The 14,393-nt window shown below is 52.9% G+C and overlaps 2 protein-coding genes across 4 annotated transcripts; one reads left to right on the top strand and one right to left on the bottom strand.

The window, feature by feature from the left end:
* The first annotated feature begins 5,977 nt into the window (after window positions 1–5,977).
* Window positions 5,978–11,109, top strand: EPOR (erythropoietin receptor). Of its 3 annotated transcripts, none has more exons than XM_070416082.1 (9): window positions 5,978–6,378; window positions 6,576–6,713; window positions 7,170–7,305; window positions 7,615–7,793; window positions 7,870–8,027; window positions 8,415–8,568; window positions 8,653–8,740; window positions 9,961–10,048; window positions 10,142–11,109. In XM_070416082.1, the coding sequence occupies exons 1-9, from the start codon at window positions 6,264–6,266 to the stop codon at window positions 10,745–10,747; spliced, it is 1,662 nt and encodes a 553-aa protein (XP_070272183.1). In that variant the 5' UTR covers window positions 5,978–6,263; the 3' UTR covers window positions 10,748–11,109. The 3 variants fall into 3 exon arrangements, with proteins under 3 accessions (XP_070272183.1, XP_070272182.1, XP_070272184.1); XM_070416081.1 differs by having other exon boundaries at window positions 6,576–6,722; XM_070416083.1 differs by lacking the exon at window positions 6,576–6,713.
* A 451-nt stretch (window positions 11,110–11,560) lies between these two features.
* On the bottom strand, window positions 11,561–14,013 carry SWSAP1 (SWIM-type zinc finger 7 associated protein 1). The gene is made up of 2 exons (XM_070416085.1): window positions 13,765–14,013; window positions 11,561–13,091 (listed from the first exon to the last, which is right to left on the bottom strand). The coding sequence occupies exons 1-2, from the start codon at window positions 14,011–14,013 to the stop codon at window positions 12,588–12,590; spliced, it is 753 nt and encodes a 250-aa protein (XP_070272186.1). The 3' UTR covers window positions 11,561–12,587.
* Window positions 14,014–14,393: the final 380 nt, after the last annotated feature.

Here is a 14,393-nt window from a genome sequence, read left to right as displayed (position 1 = left end):
ACCTGTGGGTCGTGAACAATGAAAATACATCCTGCATATCAGATATTTACATTACAATTCATAACAGTAGCAAAATTACAGTTATGAAGTAGCAATGAAAATAATGTTATGGTTGGGGTCACCACCACATGAGGAACTGTATTAAAGGGTTGCGGCATTAGGGAGGTTGAGAACCACTGGAGAGGAATGATATACTAATTAGCCAGGCCTGGGTCCTGTGCCCATCCTTTGAGCTGGCAGGGAAATTTCAAACCACAGGAGTGAAGCCTGGGAGGGCACAAAAATTGAATTCCATTTGGGTTTTGTTACTAGGAGAAGGGAGAATTCTGGTAAATGGGCAATAAAACAATCCCTAGGGTTCTAAACGTTGTCTTTGGAGCAATAATGGGGGATGCTCAGGTCCTGTCTGGGGTAAGAGAGGAGATAGAAGAATCTAAGCATCATGTAGGGTCTGTTAAAAGACAGATAACAGGAGAAACCAAGATGGCGGCATAGGTAAACACTGGAGTTTGCTGCCTCGAACAACCACTTCAAAAATACAACTAAAAGACAGAACGGACATCATCCAGAACCACAGGAAGGCTGGCTGAGTGGAAGTTCTACAACTAGGAGGAACCGAGAATCAGAGGAGGCGCAGTGCTGAAGTAAAATACTAAGGTGCGGAGTGCGCGTGGCACGGGCTGGTGGCTGAGGGCGCGGTTGTCTGTTTCAATCCGGAGGGAGCCTCAGACTCTGAGCTCCAGACCCGGGCGAGTCTCTAGGGACCCAGACTCAAACGGGAGAAGCGGGACTGTCTGGTTTCGGTCCCTCCGAGGTTTGCAGCGGTTGCTGGGACAGAGAGGCAGAGCCCCTGGGGACGGACTGAGAGCAGCCATAACTGCTCCCTCCTCCGCCCTGTTGATCCTGTGGGACCCGCCCCGCCCAAGCCCTGCACAGAGCCATTTGCCGGATAGCCTCAGGCAAAGGCTAGATTAGCACCTCCCTAGAGGACAGAAGTTCTCCCACTGCAAACACAGCTGATTCTCACAGCCAGTTGGCCTGGAGGTCAAGTAGTAATTACCTACAACAATCAAGGCTTGACTACAAGACTGCTCACAGAGACCACAAGGGGGTGCACCAAGAGTGTCTACCTCAGGTAATTGGGACACTTAACACGGAAAGCCACTCTATCAACACAGCGAAGCATAAAAAAATGCCAAGACAAAGAAACAGACCACAAAGGACAGAACCGGAGGAAAGCAGGCTACTGGATATAGAATTCAAAACCACACTTTTTTTTTTTTTTTTTTTTTTTTTTAAATATATTTTATTGATTTTTTACAGAGAGGAAGGGAGAGAGATAGAGAGTTAGAAACATCGATGAGAGAGAAACATCGATCAGCCGCCTCCTGCACATCCCCTACTGGGAATGTGCCCGCAACCCAGGTACATGCCCTTGACCGGAATCGAACCCGGGACCCTTCAGTCCGCAGGCCGACGCTCTATCCACTGAGCCAAACCGGTTTTGGCCAAAACCACACTTTTGAGGTCTCTCAAGAGACTTCTAGAGGCTGTCGATAAACTTGATGAGATGTACAGGAAATCTAATGAGACCCTCGATGGTGTGATAAAGGACCAATTAGAAAGTAAGCATACACTGACTGAAATAAAGAATATTATACAGACTCCCAACAGCAGACCAGAGGAGCGCAAGAATCAAGTCAAAGATTTGAAATGCAAGGAAGCCAGAAACACCCAACCGGAAAAGCAAAATGAAAAAAGAATCCGAAAGTGTGAAGATAGTGTAAGGAGCCTCTGGGACAGCTACAAGCGTACCAACATCAGAATAATAGGGGTGCCAGAAGAAGAGAGAGAGCAAGATATTGAAAACCTATTTGAAGAAATAATGGCAGAAAACTTCCCCTACTTGGTGAAAGAAATAGATTTACAAGTCCAGGAAGCGCAGAGAACCCCAAACAAAAGGAATCCAAAGAGGACCACACCAAGAAACATCATAATTAAAATGCCAAGAGCAAAAGACAAAGAGAGAATCTTAAAAGCAGCAAGAGAAAGAAAATCAGTTACCTACAAGGGAGTACCCATACGACTGTCAGCTGATTTCTCAACAGAAACTTTGCAGGCCAGAAGGGAGTGGCAAGAAATATTCAAAGTGATGAATAGCAAGAACCTACAACCAAGAGTACTTTATCCAGCAAAGCTATCATTCAGAATTGAAGGTCAGATAAAGAGCTTCACAGATAAGGAAAAGCTAAAGGAGTTCATCACCACCAAACCAGTATTATATGAAATGCTGAAAGGTATCCTTTAAGAAGAGGAAGAAGAAGAAAAAGGTAAAGATACAAATTATGAACAACAAATACGCATCTATCAACAAGTGAATCTAAGAATCAAGTGAATAAATAATCTGATGAACAGAATGAACTGGTGATTATAATAGAATCAGGGACATAGAAAGGGAATGGACTGACTATGCTTGGGGGGGGGGGGGGAAGGGGTGTGGGAGATGCGGGAAGTGACTGGACAAAAATCATGCACCTATGGATGAGGACAGTGGGTGGGGAGTGAGGGCGGAGGGTGGGGTGGGAACTGAGAGGAGGGGAGTTATAGGGGGAAAAAAGAGGAACAAATGTAATAATCTGAACAATAAAGATTTAATTTAAAAAAAAAAGAACATCGGAAAACAAACAAACAAAAAGACAGATAACAGCTTTGGCCCGTTTTGCTCAGTGGAAAGAGCATCAGTCCTCAGACAGAAGGGTCCCAAGTTCCATTTAGGTTAAGGGCATGTACCTCGGTTGGTGACTTATCATCCATGTTTCGGTCAAGGCACATGCCCGGGTTGTGGGCTCAATCCCCAGTAGAAGGCATGCAGGAGGCACCCGATCAATGATTCTCATCATTGATATTTCTATATCTCGCTCCCTCTCCCTTCCTCCCTGAAATCAATAAAAAATATATATATATTTAAAAAGGCAGATTACAGTACACAACATGCTACTCTACAGGCTTTTTAAGGGGGAGGGGTTACTATGAGTATTAAGACCTTAGTACTAATTGGATGTAAATAACAATATCTTGAACTAGCTTAAGCAAATAATAATCTATATATATAAAAGGCTAACATGCAAAGTGTCCCCACGGGAGTTTGACAGGGAGACCAGGAGTTTGATCGCTCGCTATGACCACCAGGGGGCAGCGCGGAATGAAGGAAGGCCCTGGCTGGCAGCCAGAAGGAAGGCCCTGATTAGCCCTGATTGCCAGCCAGGCCTAGGGACCCTACCTGTGCATGAATTTCATGCACCTGGCCTCTAGTTGCTATATAATGTAATATGTCCATTTTATCTCAATAAAAATAAAATAATTGTTATTCTTATGGAGTGCTTACTATGTACCAGGTTCTGTTCTAATAATCTATCTCGTTTAATCCTTATAATAACACTGTGGAGTAGGCACTATTATTTTACCCATTGTATACACGAAAAACTGGGACTAGGGAGGGTTAAACTATTCAAGGTGACATGGTAAGTGGCAAGGCTGGGGTGCGATGTGCTAGAACATGTGCACTTAACAACTGGCTGGTTAGCTTCTCAGAATCACAGTTTACAGTTTCTGTCTTTCTTACACACACGGTCCAAATCCAATTTCCTGAGGAAGAGATTCTCTGAATCACTTTGTTTTTTGAAAGTGCACAGGTAGCCCTGGCCAGTGTGGCTCAGTTGGTTGTGTCTTCCCTTGCACCAAAAGGGTGCTGGTTCAATTCCAGGTCAGAGCACATGCCCAGTCTTGGTCCTGCAGTCCAGGTGTGTATGGGAGGCAACTGATCATCACATTGATGTTCCTCCCTCCCTCCCTCCCTATTCTCCCTCTGGCCCTTTCTCTCTAAAATCAATAAAAACATTAAAAAATATAAGTGCAGGGTACTCAGGCATAGCTCTACCCCATAACTAACAAGATCTGTATCTTTACATCTCTTAGTGGGGCTTTTCTCTAATCTTTGCTTCACAAATATTCCGCCCCTCCCCCAACAAATATTTCTTGAGCTCCTATTGTGTACCAGTCTTTGTTCTATGTGCTGGGAACACAAAAATGAACAAAACAGATGACCGAGGGCAGTGAATCAATAACAAAACATCCTATACATTAGATGATATTACCCACAGAGGATGCAAAATCTATACTAATAAAAGGGTAATATGCTAATTAGACTGGGAGCTCTTCCAGGAGACCTTCCGGACAAAGCCATGGTGGCAAGGCCGAGGCAGAGGCGGTTAGGGGCAATCAGGGCAGGAGGGGAGGGCAGTTGGGGGTGAGCAGGCTGGTGGGGGGGCTGGTGGCGGAGGCCATTGGGGGCAATCAGGCCAGGAGGGGAGGGCAGTTGGGGGTGAGCAGGCTGGCAGGAGGGCAGTTGGGGGAGAACAGGCTGGTAGGGGGACTGGTGGGGGGGCCATTGGGGGCAATTAGGCTGGCGTGGGGGGGCAGTTGGGGTGAGCAGGCCAGCGGGGGGGGGGGGGCAGTTGGGGGCAAGCAGCCCGGCAGGGGGGGCAGTTGGGGGAGAGCAGGCTGTTGGGGGGGCTGGGGGGACCGTTGGGGGCAATCAGGTCAGTGGGGGGGGGGGCAGTTGGTGGTGATCAGGCCAGCAAGGGGAGGCAGTTGGGGGTGAGAAGGCCGGCAGGCAGAGTGGTTAGGGGTGATCAGGCAGGCAGGCAGGTGAGCAGTTGGAACCAGTGGTCCCAGATTGTGAGAGGGTGCAGGCCGGGCTGAGGGACACCCCACCCCATGCACGAATTTTGTGCACCAGGCCACTAGTATATATATAAAAGGCTAATATGCAAAGTGTCCCCTCAGGAGTTCGACCAGGAGACCAGGAGTTCGATTGCTCACTATGACATGCACTGGCCACCAGGAGTGGTGTGGAATGAAAGAAGGCCCCAGGATAGCCTGAAGGAAGGCCCCTGCCAGCAGCCAGAAGGGCCCGATTGGTCCTGATCACCTGCCAGGCCTAGGGACCCTACCCATGCATGAATTTTGTTCACCGGGACTCTAGTAATAATAATAATAATAATAATAATAATAATAATAAGCCACTTAAGGGCGGTGGGGAGTGTGGGATGATAGGGCTGCTGTTTTAAATAGGGTTATCAGAGAGGACTTCATTGAGAAGGTGACATGTGGGCAAAGGCCTGAATAAAGTGAAGGGGTGATCCCTGATATTTAGAGGAAGAACCTTCAAGGCAGAGGGAACAGCTGGTGCAAATGCCCATGTTATCTTCACCATCTGCCCACTTCTTCCCTCCAGGCAAAGGTGTTCCTGGCTACTCCATCTGACCACCTTGTTGCCCAATAGAAAGCAGCACCCCCTTTCCCAGTAAGGCCCGGTCAAGTCCTAGGATGGGAGCTTATCGATTGCATTTGGATCACATGCCCGCCCTGAACCAATCACCCTGCTCCGCGGAATGGAGCGTTTAATGGGCTAATCTGGGGCTGGCAGGAGCAATCAGGTAGGTATCACCCCTCCCCAGGCATGTACCTTTGTGGGGTGTTTACCCCCGTTTAAGCTCAGCCCAAGCAAATAGTTTTTATGGTTTGTTCTAGAATTACTTGCCACATTATTAAAAGAACTGCACACTCCTTATAAAATGCCGAATATACTGATGTAAACAGTACATTTTTTACAAAAAGCAAAATCACAAAATCTAATACTCCAGAATATATACAATTTGACCAATACAGAGTCATTTCATACATACTGTCTGGCGGCACTGCCTAGCATTGTGCAAACACTCAAGAGCTAGTCACTATGACGCTTTTATTATTTATTTCTACCCAGACCGGGAAATGTTAATTCACGCGATAATATCAATAGCTTGCATTTTTGGAATGTTTGCTACGCCAAGCCAATTCTTACAGATGAAAATGCTGACGCTCAGATAAGGTAGACACCTGCCCAAGGTCACACAGCAAGAAAGTGTTTCCGATACAGAAACCCCGAGGGGTTCCCGCCCCCACCCCCAAGCGGCAGCGGGGCGAGAGGGCCCCAGCCTCCTCCTGCGGGGCCTGGCAGGGCTGCCGCCTCCCCTTATCTCAGTCCAGGCTGCCTGCTGGTCCCGCCCCCTCGGGGAAGCTGCCACTTGGAGGCGCCTGGCCGGGAAGGGCCTGGTCAGCTGTGTCCGGTGGAGGCAACTGCTGACCCAGCTGTGGACTGTGCCAGAGGTGGAGGAAGTTTGGAGAGGGAGCTCTGGGCCCCCCGCGGTGGGGGCTGCATCATGGATCACCTCGGAGCGCCGCTCTGGCCTGGAGTCGGCTCCCTCTGGCTCCTGCTCACCGGAGCCGCCTTGGCTCCCCCTCCTAACTCCCCGGGCCCCAAGTTTGAAAGCAAAGGTAAGGAAGGATGGAGCTGTGGATGGACCCCGACACGGTCCTGGAGGGCAATGCAGGGGCCGGAACTGTCAGCCTCGGTCCTGAGGACCGAGCTGGTGTCTGAAGCCCCAGGGCGGTTCTGCGGGGGCCAAGTCCCCGGGCTGGGTTCTGGGGGTACCGCTGGAGAGAAACGCACGGCTCCTGTTTTATCTTTTCAGGGAGCTGGGACATGCTCCACCCTAATGGGCCTGGGCTCCGCGGTCTGGAGTCCCTGGGGGGAGAGGACCTAGCGGACCTCCGGCGAGGGAGGGAGGAAAACCCGGGTTCGAGGCACAGGGGCCGGGCCGCAGGCGACTGTAAACACGGTTTGCGTGCGGGCACCAGATCCCCTGCGACGCCGGGTTGAGGGAGGGGGCGGGGGCACGGTTGGCGCTATCTGGAGGCCGGGAGCCTGCCGGGTCCGATAGGGGGGCCCGCCTCCTCCACACACACCCACGGGCTGGCTGGTCCTGGGCCGGGGCGGCGGGTGGGCTGCGGGAGACCGAGGCCTTGAACGCTGCGCTCAGTTCAGCGGGTGGCGGGATGGATGGGTATGTGTGGGGGCAACAATAAGGCAAGTATCCTGGGCCCGGGAGTTCGGGAGGCACCACCTCTGCGTACCCCTCCAGGGCGCTGCTGGGTGGAGAGCTGGGTGGGGCTTTTGTCTTATCGGTCTGCACAGGCGACGGGAAAGAGGGGGAGGGCGCTGTGGTCCGAAAACTGGGCTCGGCTCCCCTGACCCTTCCCCTTGCCCCTTCCCCCAACCCTCCCAGCGGCCCTGCTGGTGGCCCACGGGCACAAAGAGCTCCTGTGCTTCACCGAGCGGTTGGAAGACTTGGTGTGTTTCTGGGAGGAGGCGGCAAGCGCGGGGGTCAGCCCCGACAACTACAGCTTCTCCTACCAGCTCGAGTAAGTCCGACGGGCAGGCGGAACGCCTCCAAGGGTGGCGGGGCGGGCGGGGTCGGCACCTCCCCTGCGGGTGGGAAGCCCGCGGTATCAGCACTGACACCTCCCCTAGTGGCCGGGGCTGGAACACTCTGGTGATCACCGGTGGAGCGCGGCTCCAAACCTCAGGGCTGGGACAGCAACCTCTCAACCAGGTCCAAGGTGTCGCGTACCTGGGTCTGGGGCGCCCCCTCGTGGTAGTGACCAGAATGAACCCGGCCCGGTCAACACCCCCAACTTGCTCCCTTCCCTCCCGGGTCCCGCCTCACTCAGGGGTGAGCAGTGGAAGCCGTGCCGCCTGCACCAGGCGCCCGCGGCGCGCGGAGCGGTGCGCTTCTGGTGCTCGCTGCCTACGGCCGACACGTCGAGCTTCGTGCCCTTAGAGCTGCGCGTCACAGCGGCCTCGTCCGGTGCTCCACGCTACCGCCGAGTCATCCAGATCAACGAAGTGGGTAAGTTCGCGGGCAATGGGCGAGTGGATGGAGGGAGGTCTCTGTCCCCGCCCACCGGAGCTGCCCTTCTCGGCAGTGCTCCTGGACCCCCCTGCGGAGCTAGAGGCGCGGCGGGCGGACGAGGGCGGCCACGTGGTACTACGCTGGCTCCCACCTCCTGGGGCCCCCATGGCGAGCCTCATCCGCTACGAGGTGAACATCTCCGCAGGCAGCGCGTCAGGGAGCGCGCAGAAGGTGAGACTCGCCCCTACTGCCCACCCCAGCTCTCCCAAAGGTACAGCCCCTCTAAGTCCCGCCCAGACGGTCACCACGGCCTCGCCCCTCCAGGTCCGCCCCTGACGCCCGACATCCCATTGCCCTGGGGCCCCTGACAGCTCCACGCCCACCCGCAAGACCCCTTTCTCCAAGCCTCCCCAGCCCGCCTAAACCCTGTCCCAAACCCTAGATCACTTTCAGGGCCCCGCCCCCTCCATGCTCTGGGCCCCTGTTTACCGGGCCCCCATCCTGATTGGCCCCGAGCCCTCCTGGAGCCCCGCCTCCTACCCTCATTGCTCCTCGGGCGCCGTCCTTCCTTCCTCTGATTGGTCCGCCCCACCTGCCCGTGTCCGTTCGCGCGGCCAGGTGGAGATCCTGGACGGCCGCACCGAGTGCGTGCTGAGCAACCTGCGGCGCGGAACGCGGTACACCTTCATGGTGCGCGCGCGTATGGCGGAGCCGAGCTTCGACGGCTTCTGGAGCGCTTGGTCGGAGCCTGCGTCGCTGCTGACAGCTAGTGGTGAGGCCCCAGGGAGGGGTGTAGGGGGGCTGGGGCTGAGCCTGGGGCAAGCCCACTGCCCTGACCTATTCCTGGTTCCCCAAGGCCTGGACCCGCTCATCCTGACGCTCTCCCTCATCCTCGTGCTCATCCTGCTGCTGCTGGCCGTGTTCGCCTTCCTCTCCCACCGCCGGTGAGCACCCCGTTCTGGCACCTGATCCAGACCCCTCCCCACTAAGTCCCCCCTTTCCTTGTGGAAACCTAGGCTCAGAGAGGCAGGCACCTGCCCGAGGTCAACAGTAAGGAGTCAGTGGCAGACTGGGATGCAAGCCAGACCAGGCTCAGACTCTTAGTTAAAATATGCTGGGGGACAGCCATCTGGTTTTCCCCTTTTAGATTCCTTTGCAAATTCCTTTACTTTTGTAAAGTCAACGAGATGGGCTTAATGGAAAGAGGTAAGCCCTTGTTTCTTCTCTTATGTTAAGCTCTTCGGACGCTTTATGATATGACCATTCCTCCTGAGGGTTGTTGTAATTCTAAGCACATACCATGTGGTTTCGCACCACCAAGCTTTGGCACATGCGATTCCTGCCTCGTCTGCTTAGCAATCTCCTAGTTGCCTTTTAAGGCTCTGTTCATTTATCTGGTTAGAAAATACATATTGAGTGTCAACTATGTATTAGGCACAGGGAAGAGGAGTGGAGAACAAGCCAGACATGTTCCTGACCCGGTGGATCTCATAGTTGAGTCAGACAACAAACAAGGGAACCAACAGATATTTGATTATAAGTTATGATGAGTGATATCACAGAAATGGGATATGGGGACATGACAGCATGGATAGGGAAGACCTCTGGGAGGTGACCTTAGAGTAGAAATCTGAAGGTTGGAAGGAAGCAGCCATGAAAAGCAGGGAGAAGAAACAATTGCGCAAAGGCCCTGAGGTGGGAATGAGCTTGGGACAATGAAGCAGCTTCAAGAGCTCTATGGCTAGAACAGAGTGTGTGAGGAGGGAGTGGTGGGTGATGAGGGGAATGAAGTAATAGGGGTGACAGTAGGCAGGGTTGCCTGCAGGGCTGTGGGGAAGAGACTGAATGCATTGGGGAACCAGGGGGAGGAGTGAGAGAAGTGACACAATGGACCTCCAGGCAAGCTGGGCCAGGTTTAGAGGGGCATGAGGCACTGTATATTGAACTCCTACACATCCTTCAAAACTCTGTTTCAGTTGCCTTCCTGTAGGTCTCTATAGATGCTTCAGCCAAAGCCCCTGCTCCCCATCCCCTGTGCACTCCTCTACCTTCATCAGGATCACCAGGGGTGAGGAGTATCTATGCCCCTGCGACTGGATACAGAGGGGATATAGGTGTGTTCAGCGACACATGCCCATGTACTTGTTTCTTTTGGTCTCACCAGGGCTCTGAAGCAGAAGATCTGGCCTGGCATCCCAAGCCCCGAGAGTGAATTTGAGGGCCTTTTCACCACCCACAAGGGTAACTTCCAGGTAGGTGGTCCGGTTGTCCCCTCAGGGCCTGTGGCGTCCCTGCTCCTGTGGCCAAACCCCAGGTTTCTGAGCTGGCTGGTACTGTTTCCCCAGCTGTGGCTGTATCAGAATGACGGCTGTCTGTGGTGGAGCCCCTGTACCCCCTTCGCAGAGGACCCGCCTACCCCACTGGAAGTCCTTTCTGAACGCTGCTGGGGGGTGACACAAGCAGTGGAGCCAGGGACAGATGATGAGGGGCCCCTGCTGGAGCCAATGGGCCGTGAGCATGCCCAGGACACCTACCTGGTGCTGGACAAGTGGCTGCTGCCCAGGAGCCCGCCCAGCGAGGACCCCCCACAGTCTGGTGGCAGTTTGGACATAGCAGCCATGGATGAAGGCTCAGAAGCATCCTCCTGCTCATCGGTTTTGTCCCTGAAACCAGCGGGGGCCTCGCCGGCTAGCTTTGAGTACACCATCCTGGACCCCAGCTCCCAGCTCTTGCGCCCAAGGGCATTGCCCCCTGAGCTGCCCCCCACCCCACCCCACCTAAAGTACCTGTACCTCGTGGTGTCGGACTCTGGCATCTCAACTGACTACAGCTCAGGGGGCTCCCAGGGCGTCAAGGGGGACTCATCCAGTGGCCCCTATTCCAACCCTTATGAGAATAACCTTGTCCCAGCCCCCGAGCCTTCACCTCCCAGCTATGTGGCCTGCTCCTAGGACTCTAGGCCTCAGATGCTGGGGGACCCAGCATGACCTCAGTGCTAGTCTAGGGCCAAGGCCTATCTGGCAGGGTCGGTGAGGCCTCTCTCAGGACCAGGGGCATTTCTGATCTGGCTCTGTGCCTAATCCATCCTCAGGAAGGCACAGCCTTGCAGTATTTGTAAATGTACAGGTATTTTTTTGTTTTATATATCTGTATCTATAAATATATGTATAGATATATAGATATAGACAGATATATTGCTGTTCTTACGGCTTGGGCTATAGGGGGAACAGTATAAAAGGCTGTGAGCTCCGTCTGAAATTCAGGACTTGGAAGTCTGAATAATAATCATAATAAAATGAACTAACCACTGTAAGTTGCACTAGCTGCCATAACAAACAACTTCTAAATCTGGGTGGCTTAACACAAGTAGTTTCTCTCATATCTCAATTCGAACAGGTGGGCAGCCATCCCTGGGATGAGTCAGAAGCTGAGACTCTTCTGGTCTCTAGCTTCACCATCCAGGGTCACCCTGGGGTCTTTAGATAGCTCCTCTGCATCCAACCAGCCAGCAAGTAAAGGGAGAGAAAGGATTCTGTGGGCCATTTTAAGGATCTAGCCTAGAAGTGGGCTCCAGTGGCCAGAAATGGTCACGTGACCTCAGCTAGAGCCATGGCTGGCTGGAAATGTAGTTTAGCTGTGTGCCCACAGAGAGGAAAGCTGTTTAATGGGCCGCTAGCTTGTCTCTACCAGTAACAGTAACAACATTAATTCACAGGGCTTTATTCTATATCAGGCCCCATTCTAAGGAAGCATTCTGATGACAACAAATGTTATGAAGTGGGCTCAATGGAGTTCAAGTTTAAACACTTTTTATTATTATTATTATTATTTTTAATCCTCACCCGAGGATATGTTTTTCATCGATTTTAGAGAGGAGGGGAGTGGGAAAGAGCTACATCGATGTGAGAGAGAAACACTGATCAGTTGCCTCCTGTACCCACCCCGACCAGGGATCAAACCCACAACCTGGATATTTGTCCTGACCTGAAATTGAACCTGAACTGAGACCCTTGGGTGCACAGGAAAATACTCTAGCCAGCTGAGCCTCACTGGCCAGGGCAAGTTTAACCGTTTTTTAAAAGTTTGGCATAACTTACAAAAGTTGAACATATGCATACCTTCTGCTGCAGCAATTCAATTTCTAGGTATGTAGCGTAAAAACCCTCACACATACACCAGGACCTGTGTGCAAGAATGCCCATAGCAGTGAATAAGTCAATCTGATAGATACATTGGAATTATATACGGTAGGAAAAAAGAAATTAGCTAAAGCCCTGGCTGGTGTGTTCAGTGGTTAGAGTGTTAGCCCGCCCACTGAGGGGTCCCGAGTTTGATTCTGATCAAGGGCACGTACCTGGGTTGCAGGTTCAATCCCTGGCTGGTTCTGGTCAGGGTGTATGTAGGAGGCGACCAATCGATATGTTTCTCTCACACAGATGTTTCTCCCTCCCTCCCTCCCTACCACTCTCTGAAAATCAATGGGAAAAATATCATCGGGTGAAAATTAAAAAAAAAGAAAAAAGAAATGGACTAAAAATGGCCAATTCATAGCAACAATGTTGAGGGGGAGAAGAAGTCTCAAAGATTATATTTCTAATAAAACTCTTTTTATAAAGTTAAAAACAGCAAAACTAAACAATATGTTGACAGGGTACAATATATACACGATAATGCTATTTTGGAAAGAGAAAAGGCACTTTACATTCTTTAGGTTTTTAAATCTGTATGTGTCCCTGAGGTAAGTATTCCAGCCATGGAAACAGGCAGAGAGAGGTGGTCACAAACCAAAGCTCAAGGCTGGCCTCCAGAGCTTGGACCCTGGTTTGCGCTGGGGTCACCAGCCTGGGTAGGCCACGGGGTGATTGTCATCTCTCCATCAGGTTGGAAAGCCACACGCCACTCTGCCCTGGGTCCCAGCCCGCCGGGCTCCAGGCAGGCTCTGAAGCAGCGCTGTCCTGAGCCTGGTGCCACTGGCTGCAGCCAGCACTGGGCAGGGAAATACCTCTGGAGAAGCGACAGCTGCAGGGGATCCCCACTGTCTCCTTCCTCCTGGGTCTGTAGGGCCACAATGAGCCCACAGCCTCGGCCAGGCCCAACCTGGTGGCTGAAGTGGGCAGCTGTGTCCAGAAGCAGGGCAGCCAGGTAGGCAGCTTCCTGGGGCTCCGGGTCTTCAGCGAGGTACTCCTCCAGACCGTCAAGCAGCAGAAGGAAGGGGGCTGGTCCCCGGGCCTCATGGGCAGAGCACAGGAGCTGAAGAAGGTCGTGGGTTGAGGGCGGGTATTGGAAACGGATCTTCTAGAGGAAGAAAACAAGGAAAGGGCCCGATTCAGCACAGCAAGCCCGGCTCCCGGCTTCCACAGCCTTGCTTCCCTGCAATACTTTCCTGGAGGAGGCCCTCCACTCCCAAGACAGCTGATTCCAAAGTGAAGCAGCTTAGAGTGGTCGAATATATTCTTCTATTGCCCCCCCCCTTTTAAAAAAAATTATTTATCACTCGTTACTGTTCGGTATTAGTTCAGAACAGGGTGTATCTTTTTTTTTTTTTTTTTTTTGAGCGATAGTGGCAAGATTACAGTGAAAAGAGATCGTACGCCCTCAATGCAAGGTATTGTCTTCCTGCCAAATCTCTAGGTCAATCTTTCTGCGCAAAACCCACCCCCAGCCTTGCCTCTGGCTTCCCGGGAGCCAACTCGTGTCCTAACAACAACCAGGGTTAGTCCCGCTCCTAACCAGCTCCGATCCCACCCTTTGGGCCCCGCCTTTCGCTAACTCCGCCCCCTCATTGGACAGCCTCTCACTCAATTTTAACAAACCTCACAAGTCCCACCCCGCTCCGCCCCCCACTCATTCGTGACTCCGCCCTAGAACGGCCGTTCTGGCTCGTCCTTCCTTTGTCCCCTTCATTGGTCTGTCTAGTTGTCACTCAATCCTCGATCCGCCCTGCCACTGGCTGGTCCGGCTCAAGTACCTGTAGCCGCAGGGGGTCGAGCGCCGCCGGCGTCCGGCGGGGTAGGCTTTGCAGAGGCCTCCGCGTCAGGAAGAGCACGGGGCCTCGGCCCTCCCCTGCCGCCTCCAGGGCCGCCGCGAATAGCAGCGCTGTCTTTCCGGACCCTGGACCGCCGAGCAACAGCAAAGGTGGCCCAACCTCCGCGGCCATATCCTCCCGGGGCCCGGCCGCCCTACCGGGGCTTAGCACCCGCTTCAGCGTCTCCGCCATCTACAAGTGCCTCTCTGTCCAATCGGCGGCCCCTTCCTGCCCTTAATCCCGCCCAGTCCGAGGTCTCTTTGGTTACAGTGCACTTCGCTTCCCCATTGGCCTATGGATCTGTCCATCAAGGTTAGATCCGCCTTTGCTAGCTCCAGCACTGGTGAAGGGATGATTAACCTAGTTGAGGGAGGAATACGGGCGTTTGAGGGGGAAAGGCCCTTCCCTTGGTTGAGTCTGCTGAGGAGAGCAGCACGAATACTATTATTGTGAGCCCATCAGCTAAAGAGACAGATGTAAGGTTGAAGTTGAAGGGAGCAGACCCTACGGAATCGGTGACACACTGGTCTAGTCTCGGTTTGCTCACCTGTGAAATGGAACCCATGGTGTCG

The sequence above is a fragment of the Myotis yumanensis genome, unplaced genomic scaffold (genome assembly GCF_028538775.1).
Source record: "Myotis yumanensis isolate MYYU_CA2020_CCGP unplaced genomic scaffold, mMyoYum1.0.hap1 SCAF_5, whole genome shotgun sequence".
NCBI lineage: Eukaryota > Metazoa > Chordata > Mammalia > Chiroptera > Vespertilionidae > Myotis > Myotis yumanensis.
The sequence above is the reverse complement of the archived record's forward strand: the minus strand, read 5'-3'. Positions and strand labels throughout refer to the sequence as shown.

What these genes read in the sequence shown, in the direction of transcription:
- EPOR (XM_070416081.1), top strand. Translation starts at nt 6,264, where the DNA reads ATGGATCACCTCGGAGCGCCGCTCTGGCCTGGAGTCGGCTCCCTCTGG. An exon ending in CGCAGGCGACTGTAAACACG is followed by an intron (nt 6,723 to 7,169) that starts GTTTGCGTGCGG and finishes CAACCCTCCCAG; the next exon opens with CGGCCCTGCTGGTGGCCCAC. An exon ending in CGTCAGGGAGCGCGCAGAAG is followed by an intron (nt 8,028 to 8,414) that starts GTGAGACTCGCC and finishes TCGCGCGGCCAG; the next exon opens with GTGGAGATCCTGGACGGCCG.
- SWSAP1 (XM_070416085.1), bottom strand. Translation starts at nt 14,013, where the DNA reads ATGGCGGAGACGCTGAAGCGGGTGCTAAGCCCCGGTAGGGCGGCCGGG. An exon ending in TCGACCCCCTGCGGCTACAG is followed by an intron (nt 13,092 to 13,764) that starts GTACTTGAGCCG and finishes TTCTTCCTCTAG; the next exon opens with AAGATCCGTTTCCAATACCC.